This window comes from Macaca mulatta, chromosome 14 (genome assembly GCF_049350105.2).
Source record: "Macaca mulatta isolate MMU2019108-1 chromosome 14, T2T-MMU8v2.0, whole genome shotgun sequence".
NCBI classification, from domain to species: domain Eukaryota; kingdom Metazoa; phylum Chordata; class Mammalia; order Primates; family Cercopithecidae; genus Macaca; species Macaca mulatta.
In genome coordinates this window covers 46,789,745-46,803,904 of record NC_133419.1, presented here as the reverse complement: position 1 = coordinate 46,803,904, position 14,160 = coordinate 46,789,745, and the positions used below count along the sequence as shown (strand labels likewise).

The window sequence follows — 14,160 nt, the reverse complement described above, 5'->3', positions numbered from 1 at the left end:
CTGGCTGACAGAGCGAGACTCCGTCTCAAAATGAATAATAATAATAATAATAATAACAATAAGTTATCTATGTGCCAGACTCTATGCTATGCACTGACGGAAAAAAGAAAATCCTCTACTATTCTACTCTCACCCTTGAAAAAACCATTGTCTCTCTTCTTTTCCTTCATTCCAGTTCCACCAAAAATATGCTCTATGCTTGAATCTTAACTTGAACAATTCTTCTCATCGGACAATCCATCATCCTCTGCACATTAAACCTCGAATGGTTCTTTTAATTTCATGTGCTCTGAAGAGGAGACAGAAAGCGTAGTAATCCTAAGCATTATGATACTTCTCTTCCTACAAGATCTGCACCTGTCGCAGTAGATAAATTCATTCAAGTCCCTTACATAAACAATTTCAATCTTAAGGCTTCAAAACCTCCCACGGATATGTAAACTGCCCCAACAAGGAAAGAAGCAAGTATAACAAAAATGGCATAAACTATGGTTTCCGCATTAGAAAGTCTTAAGACGCATTAAGGATCACTTAAGGCCGGGTGAATCACTTAAGGCCGGGTACGGTGGTTCATACCTGTAATTCCACCACTTTGGGAGGCTCAGGCGGGTGGATTACTTGAGGTCAGGAGTTCAAAACAGACTGGCCAACATGGTGAAAACCCATCTCTACTAAAATACAAAAATTAGCCAGGCATGGTGGCGCGCGACTGTAGTCCCAGCTACTTGGGAGGCTGAGGCACGAGAATCGGCTTGAAACCAGGAGGTGGAGGTTGCAGTGAGCCGAGATCGCGCCACTGCACTCCAGCCTGGGCGACAGAGCAAGACTCTGTCAAAGAAAAAAAAAACCTTAACTAGGAAACTGGTGAAAACTAGTTTTCTTAACTAGAAAATTGGTGGGGATTTCCTCAGATTGTACACCGGGAACTCAGGTTAGTCAGGTCTCGGAAATAAAGGTCAGATTTCTAGGTCGGCCCGCCTACTCCCCAACCTTCCAACATTAAGATCTCTCCAGGGCCTTCAAGCTCTGTCTTCATCCCTAAATCTACTCAGCTCTTTCATTCACAGCACAGTTATTTAGTACTTATGTTGTTGTCAAACACAGTGGCTAGATGAAGGGAATACAAAAGCACAATCTTTGCAGTCAAAGGGGCTCACAGCAAGAGTAAGGTTTGTAAATACATAATTACTCCACAATGTGATAATCGGTATCTTTGAAAACAGAAGGGTTGATTCAATCTTCCAGGGAGTGACTGAGTTGGGTCTTACAAAGGATGAGCTTTGCAATTCAAGAAAAAAGAAAAAAAAGGCAGACCATTTCAGCAGACAGAAAGGCGTGGTTAGGCGAGTGCTGCGAGCTGTTCGAGGTCAGTGAAGCTGGGGGTATGAGGAGGGCTCGCACCAGGTGGAGGCTGGGAAACCTCGGAGTTGCGGGAGAAATCAGAATCCAGGTCCCCTCAGCCACCCTGGGGCCGCTCCCCATAGCCAGCTGCCCCCGCTCCAAGCCCCACTACAAGCCGGGAAACGCAAAACGGAGGCAATCTGGCCAAAGGCAGAGGAACCCCCCCCCCCAAGACCCTGAGGACCCAGACCTGGCCCTGCGGACTGCCCGCACCTTGCCAAGCAGCCGTCTCAGGCCCTCGCAGTCGAACTCCATCTCCAGCCCGATCCCGAGCCAGGTCCCACGACCCCAGCCTCCTGGCCTTGTTCCGGACTTGCTGCAGGACGGAAGCCGCTGAGGACCAAACTTCCGGGCGGTCCAAGGCCCCGCCTCTTTCCAGACTGAAAACTCCACCCGCATTCAAAGCACCGGGTTCAGCCGCGGCTGCGTCCGGAATCCGAGGTACCTGCTTCTTGACCCCGGAGTGGGCAAGTGACGAGGGCACGGCCAGAAACGCGCTGGCGTCAAGGAAACCACGACCCATCTTCCTGGAAGGAAACTTGAGGACACTTATGAAGGGAAGACTAGGAAGGACCGGAGTAGAATCTATAAAGGAGGTAGAAGCAACACGCGGTGTTCTTGAAGAGTTTCCAGACAGATGTGTTAAATTCCGCAGTGTATCAGGAAAGAGCAAGACCTAAAATTGCGGTTGAATTTAGGAAGGAGGCGGTAATGGAATTTCAGAAGCAAAATTTCAGGGAGTAGAAAGGAGAAACAAAGTCAGGAGGATCCTTGTCGGAGAAGCGGAGCCCCAGCATGAGGGTGGCGCAGCACGGGGCGAGGGGTTGCTTTTTAATTTTTTTAGGGGTGCCATAACAATGTTGGTGGTCAGAGAGAGGAGACAGCCAGGTGAACGAAAAAGTTGGAAAACAAGAGAGGAGGGAGGTGGGTGAATAAGGTCATTTGGAGAAGGTGGGCGAAGAAGAGATGCAGGATACAGTAATTTTCTGGTGTTATTTGGTCTCCTTGACCCGTGACTGACTTACCTTCCCTGTATCCCAGGCGTGAGCCGCTGAAGCGAAAAGTCAGGAGCTGGATATTGTAATTGTCAAGAGGTTGGGCGTATAGGAGGGAGATTGTATTTATAGGAAGATCTGAAGGGAGCGCTGCCCTAACTCAGGAGAAGCAGCTGAAAAGCTGGAAGGAACATTGATTCAGAAAGTATTTGTTGAGCATCTACTACTTGCCAGCTACTTTTCCAGGTCTCAGGATACAGCAGTGAACAAAATACACTCAGATAGCTGCTGTCTTAAGGGTGTCATTCCTTTATTAGCAGAGGGAGAGCAAAACAATAAATGTAATAAGTAAATTATTCAGCGTGTCAGAAGGTTGATTATGTGTTGTGGAGAATAAATTCTTAAAAGGGTAAGGACATTGGGGTAGTTCTCACTGAGGGTTGAGGGAGTAAGTGTTATGAATCAGAGTGCAGACAAAGCAGAAGCCTAAGATAGGCATGTGCAGAGGGAGGCTCAACACAGCAAGAAGGCCAGTGTGGCTGGAGTAGAATGAAGTAAGACGGGAGTAGAGACAAGGAGGCTAAGTCAGGGAAACAAGAGGGAGGAACAAATGGTTTAGAGAAGTGAGTCTTTTAGTGTGATCTCCAGACCTGCAGCCTCAGATGTGGGGAGTTGTTAGAAGTGCAGAGTCTGCTGGGCGCAGTGGCTCACGCCTGTCATTCCAGCACTTTGGGAGGCTGAGGCGGGCGGATCACGAGGTCAGAAGATCGAGACCATCATGACTAACACAGTGAAACCCCGCCTGTACTAAAAATACAAAGAATTAGCCGGGCGTGGTGGCGGGTGCCTGTAGTCCCAGCTACTCAGGAGGCTGAGGCAGGAGGATGGCATGAAACCAGGAGGCGGAGCTTGCAGTGAGCCGAGATCGCGCCACTGCACTCCAGCTTGGGCGACAGGGCAAGACTCCGTCTCAAAAAAAAAAAAAAAAAAAAAAAAAAAAGAAGAAGTGCAGAATCTAAGACCTCACCCCAGCTTTGTTCAATCACAGGCTCTGGGGTTGGGGACCAGCAGTTCTCTTCTAACTAGTCTTCCAGATGATTCTGATGGGTGATGAAGTCCAAGAACCACGTGGGGCTTTGTAGACAATTGTAAGGACTCTGGCCTGTCCCTGCCCTCCAGCCAGAGACCATCAGGAACACACCTGTACTTAAACAAGTTGAGTTCATTATTAATAGGTCTTGCAGTGAGGAAGCAGGTGCTGTGGAGAACCATTGGGACAGCTTGGTGAGAGAGAGAACCTATTACAGAATTTGGGCGATTTCCGGGAGGGCTCAAGAAAGCCAGGCTTCACCCTGGATTGGGTGCTGTCAGAAAGCAGGGACGTTTCTGTGACTAGGTATCTGAATCAGTATTGTCTGTAAGATGGACAGACTAGAATGAAGATAAAGCTATACTTGGTAAAGAAGCAGCAGTCACTCATAATAGAGAAGAACATTTTTATATTTCATGGCTTGCAGTGACCTTGCTCTCTTGTCTCTTAGACAAAATTTTGAAATGGCCTCGTTGTGTCTCACTTTTTTTAGTCTGACTGACCTTGTCTCACTCATGTTGGTGTTCTGTGAGATTATGTGCCACAGAAGAATAACTGGGCCAAGCTGTGAGCATCAGTCCAGCTTCTAACAACCCTGAAGTCTAGCTGTGTCAGACCAGCTCTCAGATGTCAGGGCCTGCCTCTTCCTTTCTCAGGCTTTTAATCTGGGAGAAAGAGAAAGCCACTGGGAGGGTTCAAACAGAACAGTGACATGATCTGACTGAGTTTTAAAAAAATATTAATAACTCTGCGGTGTTGTGAAGAGGCAGCAGTATGGGGCAAGAGTAGGCCAGAAGACAACGTAGGAGGAAGATTACAGAGAAAAGTTGATAGAAGGGCTGTTAAGTGCATCTCAGCCAGATCTAACCAACCTTGAAACAGAACTGCCAGGGGCTCCAAGTTCTAATAGATGCTGCCAGAAATCCGTGTTATAAGGAAAAGATACCCATTAGCAGCAAGGCCAGGACGAGATTGTTCCATCTTTTATGAAAGAGTCTTTTATGGAAGAGGCCTTCCAGCCAAATCTTCAGTTCTCTTCTGGTCTAGTCACTATACACACTTTATGCCAGATAGAGTGTGAGTGAATGTGTGTGTGTGTGTGTGTAGCATTTCCTTTGTGAAGGGTACATTGCTAAGAGTTTTATGTGCTTTATCTCTGTTCATCTTCCTAAGACCCTATGACCTGGATAGAATTATTACCTCAGTTTTACTGATAAGAAAACTGTGGTTTATTGTTATATTACCTATTTTCCATGTTTCTGAGATTCTGTTGAATAAGAGAGATATTAATGATAGCTTTTGGGGGGAGAAGAAGACTACAAAATTAAACATACATACTGACTTTAACACACCTATTTCAAAAGAACTTAAATGTGAAATACAGGATATGTGTATAATTGTCTCCATTTTACAGATTGGAAAACCAAAGACTAAGGTTAAATTACTATAGAAGATGATGTCAAAGACGATCTTCCTAAGCTGTGTGTTATACTGCCTCTCACTGTGTGTGAAATTGTGATGACACTTTGTGATTAATAATAGTCTAGGAAACCAGCCAGGTGTGGTGGCTCATGCCTGTAATTCCAGGACGTTGGAACGTCCAGGCAGGCGTATCACCTGAGGTCAGGAGTTCAAGACCAGCCTAGCCAACACGGCGAAACCTCATCTTTGCTAAAAATACAAAAATTAGCCGGGTATGGTGACAGGCACCTGGAATCTCAGCTATTTAGGAGGCTGAGGCAGGGAGAATTGCTGGAACCTGGGAGGCGGAGGTTGCAGTGAGCCGAAATCTTGCCACTGCATTCTAGCCTGGGCAACAGAGTGAGATTCCATCAAAACAAAAAAGTCTACAGAAGTCTGAATTACGTGCCTATATTGCTATGCAGTTACAAGAGAAAGGCTGTATAGTACAGACATTGGCTTTTTTTTTTAAGTCTCTACCTTGACTTCCATCCTGACCACCAGGCCACCCTCATCTCCTGAAACTGGTGCTGTTAGATCCTATAATCCAATTCGGTTGAAACATTCACTCTTCCCCAAGTACATTGTGTTCTTCCTTGCCTCATGCCTTACCTGCCAGGAGTATTTTATTATACTGTTGCACCTGTCTACCTCCATTTCCACTCCTCTTTCTGTCCTCAAATACTGTAAGGCCCTGGCAAATAAGGGTTGAGTCTCATTCATCTCTATATTCCCAGTGCCTAGTATAATTATTGAATAGTGTAATTATTGAAGATATAGACCTGCCTCTGTATGCATAGTCACGTATACAGTTTGTTTTGTGTCCAATTTCTGGAATGTTTGTAGATTTACTGAAGTCTGCTAGACCCCAGGCATCGTTGGTGGGAGCATAATTTGCTACAACCTTTGGGCAGAGTAGTCTTGTAGACCTTTGACCCTATAATGCCACGTTGGGAATCTGTCTTACAGAAATAAAAGTACTCAGGATATATGTACAAAGATGTTAATAATGTTAAAAGGGGGAAAAATATCCCAAACATATGCTGCATCTTTGTAAGTTTTAGAAAAAACACAAAAATGGCTTGTTCAAAATTAGAACTTGTGTTTTTGGTGCTCTACCTCTGATCTCTGTTTATACCCTTTGTTGCTTTCATGATTATTGGCCCTATCAGACATATTGTTAGGGGATGAAACCTTGTTATTCCAAATATCACACATATACATATTCTTATATACTTTTTCTTTTTTGAGATGGAGTCTTGCTCTGTTACCCTGGCTAGAGTGCAGTGGCATGATCTTAGCTCACTGCAACCTCCGCCTCCTGGGTTCAAATGATTCTCCTGTTTTAGCCTCCTAAGAAGCTGAGATTACAGGTGTGTACCAACACGCCCGGCTAATTTTTGAATTTTTAGTAGAGGCAGGGTTTCACCATGTTGGTCAGGCTGGTTTCAAACTCCTGACCTCAGGTTATCCACCCACCTCTTCCTCCCAAAGTGCTAGGATTACAGGCGTGAGCCACCGCGCCCAGCCTATTATATACTTCTTAAATATATGGAACTTAACTGTTGTGTTCATTGACAGCAATTTTGCATCTCAGGTCATCCTCAAATATCCTTTGTAACAACCTATGTTTTTATGACCTTGTGAATTAAAACTGCAATTTTTCTTAAGCTAATTCTTTTTGTAAGGATTTTATTTTATTTTATTTTATCATTATTTTTTGAGATAGAGTCTCCACTGTCGCCCAGGCTGGAGTGCAGTGCCACAATCTCTGCTCATTTCAACCTCCACCTCCCAGGTTCCAGCGATTCTTATGCCTCCGCCTCCCAAGTAGCTGGGATTACAGGCGCCTGCCACCATGCCTGGCTATTTTTTGTATGTTTAGTAGAGACAGGGTTTCCCCATATTTGCCAGGCTGAGCTGGAACTCCTGGCCTCAGGTGATCCTCCTGCCTCCTCCTCCCAGTGTGCTGAGATGACAGGCCTAAGCCACTGCGCTGGGCCTGTAAGGATTTTATACAGCCTCTGCATTTTCATACTGTGTCTAAACTTGCATGCTCTTTTTTTTTTTTTTTTTTTTTTTTTCTTGAGGCAGAGTTTCCTTTGTTACCCAGGCTGGAGTGCAGTGGCACAATCTCGGCTCACTGCAACCTCAGCCTCCCGAGTAACTGGGATTACAGGCATGCACTACCATGCCTGGCTAATTTTTGTATTTTTAGTAGAGATGGGGTTTTGCCATGTTGGCCAGGCTGGTGTAGAACTTCTGACTTCAGGTGATTCACCCACCTCTGTCTCCCAAAGTGCTGGGATTACAGGTGTGAGCCCCTGTGCCCAGCCTGAACTTTGTATACTTTCTTGTCATCTTTTTGCTTCCCTGGTTAACAAGAAAAAAATTGGCCATGATTAGAAATTTGTTAGAAAAAAAAAAATTATTTCACCACCAATACATTTATTTGCAGGAGATAGGGTCAAATCTTACCATTAACTTTTTTTTTTTTTGGAGACGGAGTCCCACTGTGCCACCCGGGCTGGAGTGCAGTGGTGCAATCTCAACTCACTGCAACCTCTACCTCCTGGGTTCACGAGATTCTCCTGCCGCAGCCTCCCGAGTAGCTGGGATTACAGGTGCCCACCACCATGCTCAGCTGATCTTTTTCATATTTTTAGTAGACATGGCGTTTCACTATATGTTGACCAGTCTGGTCTCAAACTCCTGACCTCAAGTGATCCACCCACTTCGGCCTCCCAAAGTGCTGGGATTATAGGTGTGAGCCACCAAGCCTGGCCTTACGGACTTTTAAACTAGGTAGGACTACAGTCACTGATCTGCCTAACCTCTGGGTATTTATCCTGCACACAAGGCATCACCAGTAAATACATGAGCATTAGATGAGGGGGACACATTCTGACTAATCACATGATTGCCTATTCAGAGGAAGGTACTGCCCTTGTATCAAAAGAAGTATTGAGAAAAATAAAGGCAGAGCCTAACATTTGCCTCCTAGCACAGGCTGAAACATGATAGTGGCCTTGTACAGAAGAATGATGCTTTCAGCTGAGCTGCAAGATAGGAGCTGGACCAACTAGGGGGTTGGACAGGGTTGGGATCTGACCTGATTAGCCTTTCCCCATCCAATCTGGGCCTCCAAAAGCCATTCTCTGGCCCTCTGAACAGGCAGACTCAGCAAATCTGAGAGGTAAGGGGATTCTGCCAATTCCCCACCTAGCCCCCACCTCCCCCAGGTTTGGCAGGTGATCTAATCCCCAGGGTACAGCCCCACCGCCATCTGACCCCACGTCTGGACAAACACATGACAAATATGGAAACTGAAGCCCAGCTGGGCTGGAGCACATCTGGTTATTGCTGCGTTGGAGTCATCTTGCAGGTGTCCTGAGATAATCAGGCCTCACCCACAGTGGCCAGGTTGAGACAGCGTGTTTTTTTTGAAGATGACTCAGGTTGCTCCAGGTCAAAGCATGATCCTGATGACACTTGTTGGAAAAGCAGGCTGGAGCCTCAGAAGAGCTGGCCCTGCAGCTCTTCCTACAGCAGTTAATCCAGGATTTGAACACCAGCGAGTAAGGCGAGAGCCCAGCCTGGGCCCACAGTTGTTCACAGCCATGAGGCTGCCGACCAGCAGGAAAGGGGAGGTCAGCATGCTCACTGCAATCTCCATCACAAACTTGATGTAGCTCTGGATGGACAGGGCCTGGCCTAACTGGGAACCCCAATTCTGGTCATTTCTCAGCCCCCCTAGGTGTCAATCACGCTGTCATCTACCAGGTAGTCATTGATAAAAGTGGGCCAGCAGGTTATAGCTTCACAAGAAAACTACTTCACCCAGGAGATGAAAGATCAAGCCAACAAAGAATCCCAGCAGCCCTTCCTCTTTGAAAATCTTCTCAGTGGAGCTCAGGACACCACTGTACTTGACCTCCCATCCCACAAATTAGACCGTGCAGCACATTGAGATGGCATGCAGGGGGTGGGCCAACATACAGGACACACACTGCATCATCATCCCCTAGGAGGTCTCCTTCACTGCCTGCTTCAGAGAAGTCTTCATATCCATCCTTATTGGAAACCTGCTTGATTTCATCTGGAGGGAAAACCTTCCTGCTGCCCCCGTTACAAAGGAGAGGGGTCACATCAGTCGGAGGCTCAGACCTCGGAACAGCCCTGTCTTGCCATCCATCCCACCCATGCCCACTGCCACAAACAGCTTCAGTGGTCAGGGAGTTGTCTTCAGGCCCCAGGCCCCACCATCCATTCTGCTGGCCAAGGGTAGCATGGATGTGCATGGGCACTCTCGACCTTCACTGCAAGTTCCTGCTCCACCTCCAGCTCCTGCCATCTCCGTGGCACTACCACAAGCCTGGGGCCAGAAATTTTAACAATCACAGCATTGTTTATGGTGGCAAAAATTGGGGAAAAAATCTGAATGTACATTATGCCAGTTATTTATTGCCTTTCAGTTCCAAATCCACCATTGATTGCTTGCTGTACCATAATGAAGCTGGGCCCTGTAAGCATTTCTTCCTCGTTAGTGGAATGCTAACATTTTGTCAGTAGAGGGCCTTCAGAGGATACTACAAGAGGAAGGGCTTACTCTTCCTAGTTCCAGTGTGTGTCTATTCCTGATTCTGTTCTAGGCTGCCAATGGCATGTGTGAGAACTTCTAGTGGCACTCACGCTGTCAAGTATCAGTGGCTCCACTGCGAACTGCTTCCACACCTGTGTCACTGAGACAATTTTCCAGTGAGTTCCACCAGCACCCATTGCCAACGTTAGCCTGCAGCAGCTCATTAGACCACTACCGTCCAGTTGGTCATGTCCACAACTCCTCCAACATGTTTTGGATCTCAGCCCTGGAGGGGATGGGACTATTCCAAATTTATTTCTTCCTTTGGGTACTTTGCCTCAGCCCTAGAGGTAGTGACTACTCCCTATATATGCTGTTCCTGTAATATGTAACACTTTCTATCCTTTCTATGGTCAGTCACTTGCTCCTAGTTGATAATTCCCTTTATTAAAATTTTCAATTTACTGTGTGGTTTTCTGTCTCCTGACTGGACTTAACCTACTGTATCACTGGGAGCAAGATGAAATAAAGTAGAATATTATGCAAGAATTAAGAATAATGTAAGCTAGGCACAGTGGCTCATGCCTGTAATCTCAGCACTTTGGGAGGCCGAGGCAAGAGGCTAACTTGAGCCCAGGAGTTTGAGACCTGCCTGGTCAACATAGCAAGATCCTACCTTTACAAAAAAAAAAAAAAAAAAAAAAATTTAGCCAGGCATGGTGGTACGCACTTGTAGTCCTAGCTACTTGGGAGGCTGAGATGGGAGGATCGCTCTAGCCCAAGAGTTCAACGCTACCACTGCACTCCAGCCTTGACAACAAAGCAAGACTGTCCAAGAACATACACTTCTGCTTCTGCCTATGAAGGATCAACTGTTACAGAAATTACCTTCTCTTCATAAATAGAAAATTACACAAAACATGAAATAATTGTTTTCAGATCTTGTACAAGAGACAGCACAAGACTGTGTACATTGAAAGAAAGGAAACCAGTGAAGGTGAGTCCTACAATTGCTCCAGCCAGGTGGCAGTTTTCAGGCTATAGCACAGAAAGAGGTTACCCAACTGAGCGTTTCACTGAGTTGAAGAGAAAGATAGCAAAGTACAGCAGAGGCCAGAATTCACAGGATGGATTACTAAGAAGAGGAAGCTCCATGGAGAAAGCTCTGTAGCTTTCCACAGGGGCCCTTATGAGTCTGGCTGAGTTCTGTCTGCACATATATGGGATAAAACTCGATGAGGCCTGGAAAAGATCCACCCAAAAGCAGTAGGCCAAACACTTATTGCAGTTCTTAAAGGGCAGGGAATTGTGAAACATTCCACAGATTTGAAAGATCAAGGCTGGGCATAGTGGCTCACGCCTGTAACCCCAGCACTTTGGGAAGCCGAGGCTGGTGGATCACCTGAGTTTGGGAGTTCGAGACCAGCCTAACCAACATGGAGAAACCCTGTCTCTACTAAAAATACAAAATTAGCCAGGCGTGGTGGTGGGTGCCTGTAATCCCAGCTACTCGGGAGGCTGAGGTGGAAGAATCACTTGAACCTAGGAGGCGGAGGTTTCAGCGAGCCGAGATCACGCCATTGCACTCCAGCCTAGGCAACAAGAGCGAAACTCCGTCTTAAAAAAAAAAAAAATCTAATACAGTCGGCCTCAGAGAAGGTGCTCAGAGAAAGTGGTCATTAACTCAGCAGTGGGGATATTAACCCTAGAGTAAAGGCTGCTCCTGGTCTATCATAAAGCTTAAAACAAACCTCAGAAGAATCAAACTGATCACAAGTAACTTAAGTGCACCGTAGAATAACATTTAACACTGTTGAAAGGAATACAACAAAATGCAGCACTCAGCGCTAAAATTTACCATGTTCAACATCTAATCAAAAGTTGTAAGACATTTAAAGAAGCAGGAATTATCACAACAGGCCAGACGTGGTGGCTCATGCCTGTAATCCCAGGACTTTGGGAGGATGAGTCAGGTGGATCACCTGAGGTCAGGAGTTCAAGACCAGCCTGGCCAACATGGTGAAACCCCATCTCTACTAAAAATGCAAAAATTAGCCCGGCATGGTGACAGGTGCCTATAATCCCAGCTACTTGGGAGGCTGAGGCAGGAGAATCACGTGAACCCAGGAGGTGGAGGTTTCAATGAGCTGAGATCACACCATTGCACTCCAGCCTGGGCAACAGAGCAAGACTCCGTCTCAAAAAAAAAAAAAAATTCTAGAGATGAAAAATACATTAAATGTCCATGATGTTGTAGCAGAAAAGCAAAAAAGATACTTGGTGACCTCTGAGAGGGTATCTAATAGTGGGGTGGGGCTAGAAGTCAGAATGCAATGCATGGAAGAGAGGTGTAGATTGGAAAAAGCTTTGAGTGTGGACCACTTGTTTAGGAAGTTTGGTCATAAAAGAAAATTAAGAAGTAAGACAGGGAAGGAGCCACAGTATCATCTGGAGGTTTCTTTGAGGAAAGGACAGGGGTACCTGTGGCTTCATGATGGTAAAGAAAAGAGAATCAATGGAGAGGAACTAACCCAAGGTGATGAAGATGCGGGTATACCATCGTGCTGAGGAACCCCTTGAGATGGGGAGGGGAGGTTTTGCAGGGACAGAAATAGAGACATCTGTCTCATTTACCTATAATTCAGTTTGTTTTATTCACATGTCATACATCTAGCAGCAAAACACCTTTCCAAATCTCTGCCTCTGGTGTAAAGAGCCCAGCTGCCCAAGAGGCAGCTGAGTCCTAAGTCTTGGTGCTGATCTGGAGCATCAGCTATGTGCTGTAGTGCAGGCCACTTAGGCTCTAGTCTAAGCCTCAGTTTTCTCATTAGTGAAATGGGGTTAACAGTAATACCTACTTCCTAGTGTTGCTGTTTACTGTGCAGCTGCTGGTCTGGGGGCAGTGTCTCTGGTATGTTTTGAGTCTGGGCCATATGACCAATGATGTCACAATGCCCTAATAGATTTCAGCTTCTCCACTAGGGAGCTGTGGATCCTTTGGAGCCAAGGACTCGAACAGACATGCGAGACCTCTACCAACTGAAGGTTTCGTGAGCACGCTCCTTTGCCAGGATCTTGGTGAATAGTCTTTCACTGTGCAGTTGTATCTTAGAAATTGTTTTACATTTGATCATGATTGTGCTTGGCTGGATGTTTTTTGTTGGACTTGCATGTTACATGGGCACGTTTCCAGAGTCGATGGTAAGTAATGGCTCTGCCTGTCAATCCCTGGTGGTCAGTCGTGGTGCTGGCTCATCTTCCTGTCTGGGTTTTCTGACCAAATGGGAAAGATAATTGAGGTCTCACCACTAACTGGAAGTCAGAATGTGATGGGAACAAAGTTAGTGTCCCAGGCTACCAGGCTACTTCCCATCCCACTAGGGATATCCCTTTTTTGTTTTGTTTTGTTTTTGTTTTTGTTTTTGAGATGTAGTTTCACTCTTGTTGCCCAGGCTGGAGTGCAGTGGCGCAATCTCGGCTCACCGCAACCTCCGCCTCCCGGGTTCAAGCGATCCTTCTGCCTCACTCTCCCGAGTAGCTGGGATTACAAGCATGCACCACCACACCTGGCTAATTTTGTGTTTTTATTAGAAATGGGGTTTCTCCATGTTGGTCAGGCTGGTCTCAAAGTGCCAACCTCAGGTGATCCACCCACCTCGGCCTCCCAAAGTGCTGGGATTACAGGCGTGAGCCACCATGCCTGGCTGGGGACATACCTTTTTTTTTTTTTTTTTTTTTGAGATGGAGTCTTGCTCTGTTGCCCAGGCTGGAGTGCAGTGGCATGATCTCGGCTCACTGCAAGCTCCGCCTCCCGGGTTCACGCCATTCTCCTGCCTCAGCCTCCCGAGTAGCTGGGACTACAGGCGCCCACCACCATGCCCGGCTAATTTTTTGTATTTTTAGCAGATACGGGGTTTCACCATGTTAGCCAGGATGGTCTTGATATCCTGACCTCGTGATCCGCCCTCCTTGGCTTCCCAAAGTACTGGGATTACCAGGGTGAGCCACTGCGCCCAGTTGGGACATCCTTTTAAGTCTTTCTTTTTTTACCCCTCTCTTGCATATATAGCTGCACTTGTTTCAAAGCACTATGGAATTTGCAAGGGGTCTGCTGGAGACCATATTTGACTTCTGGGTTTCAGGCCAAGTGGATCAGTGGTTGTTGGTAGGAAGGGGGACGGTAGGGATTGGTGGGGACTTTTAGCAGCCCTTCTAGTCCCACACAGAGGCGGTTACCCTCTGGGCCAGTGAGTAGAGCCATCTCTGCCCTCAAATTTTCTTTCTGATTCAGCCTCCAACTCTGAAGTGGCAGGAGAGGTGGCCTGTTCAGGAGAGCAAGACACAACTGAGGAGGCAGGCTTTAGATGAAGATCTGCCGCAGTAAGTGGGTGGTCAGGTCTGGTGGGCTGGATTCCTCTCTTTCCAAAGTACTTGGTAGAACCCTGAAATCTCAGTGGAGAGTGTTTATTCCTCTGGAAAATATAATAAACTGTGGAAGGGGAAATGATTTGGTGAGTACAGCTGAGGACAGCAGGCCAAAGTTGTCTATTAATAACCATGTCTCATAGGTGTTGTTTTGAAGAGTGTTCCCATCTATTATTTTTCTTCTCACAACACTGTAATATATTATA

At 46.3% G+C, this 14,160-nt stretch overlaps 2 protein-coding genes and 1 pseudogene across 14 annotated transcripts in view; 1 reads left to right on the top strand and 2 right to left on the bottom strand.

The window, feature by feature from the left end:
- Window positions 1–1,736, bottom strand: part of UEVLD (UEV and lactate/malate dehyrogenase domains) — a 70,459-nt gene extending 68,723 nt beyond the window's left edge. For 10 of the 13 annotated variants that reach the window (XM_015114660.3, XM_015114663.3, XM_028833567.2 and 7 more), the window contains exon 1: window positions 1,615–1,736. In XM_015114660.3, the coding sequence (XP_014970146.2) occupies window positions 1,615–1,656 (42 nt within the window). In that variant the 5' untranslated portion in view covers window positions 1,657–1,736. Of the gene's footprint in view, window positions 1–1,591 lie in introns of all 13 variants that reach the window. The other 3 variants (XM_028833564.2, XM_028833566.2, XM_028833565.2) reach the window with 1 other exon arrangement.
- A 6,456-nt stretch (window positions 1,737–8,192) lies between these two features.
- Window positions 8,193–9,293, bottom strand: LOC106993316 (mitochondrial carrier homolog 1 pseudogene; annotated as a pseudogene).
- A 3,252-nt stretch (window positions 9,294–12,545) lies between these two features.
- MISFA (mitochondrial sheath formation associated) lies at window positions 12,546–14,059 on the top strand. Its single transcript, XM_028833563.2, has 2 exons — window positions 12,546–12,730; window positions 13,821–14,059. Exons 1-2 carry the CDS (start codon window positions 12,662–12,664, stop codon window positions 13,911–13,913), a joined length of 162 nt encoding a protein of 53 aa, XP_028689396.2. The 5' UTR covers window positions 12,546–12,661; the 3' UTR covers window positions 13,914–14,059.
- Window positions 14,060–14,160: the final 101 nt, after the last annotated feature.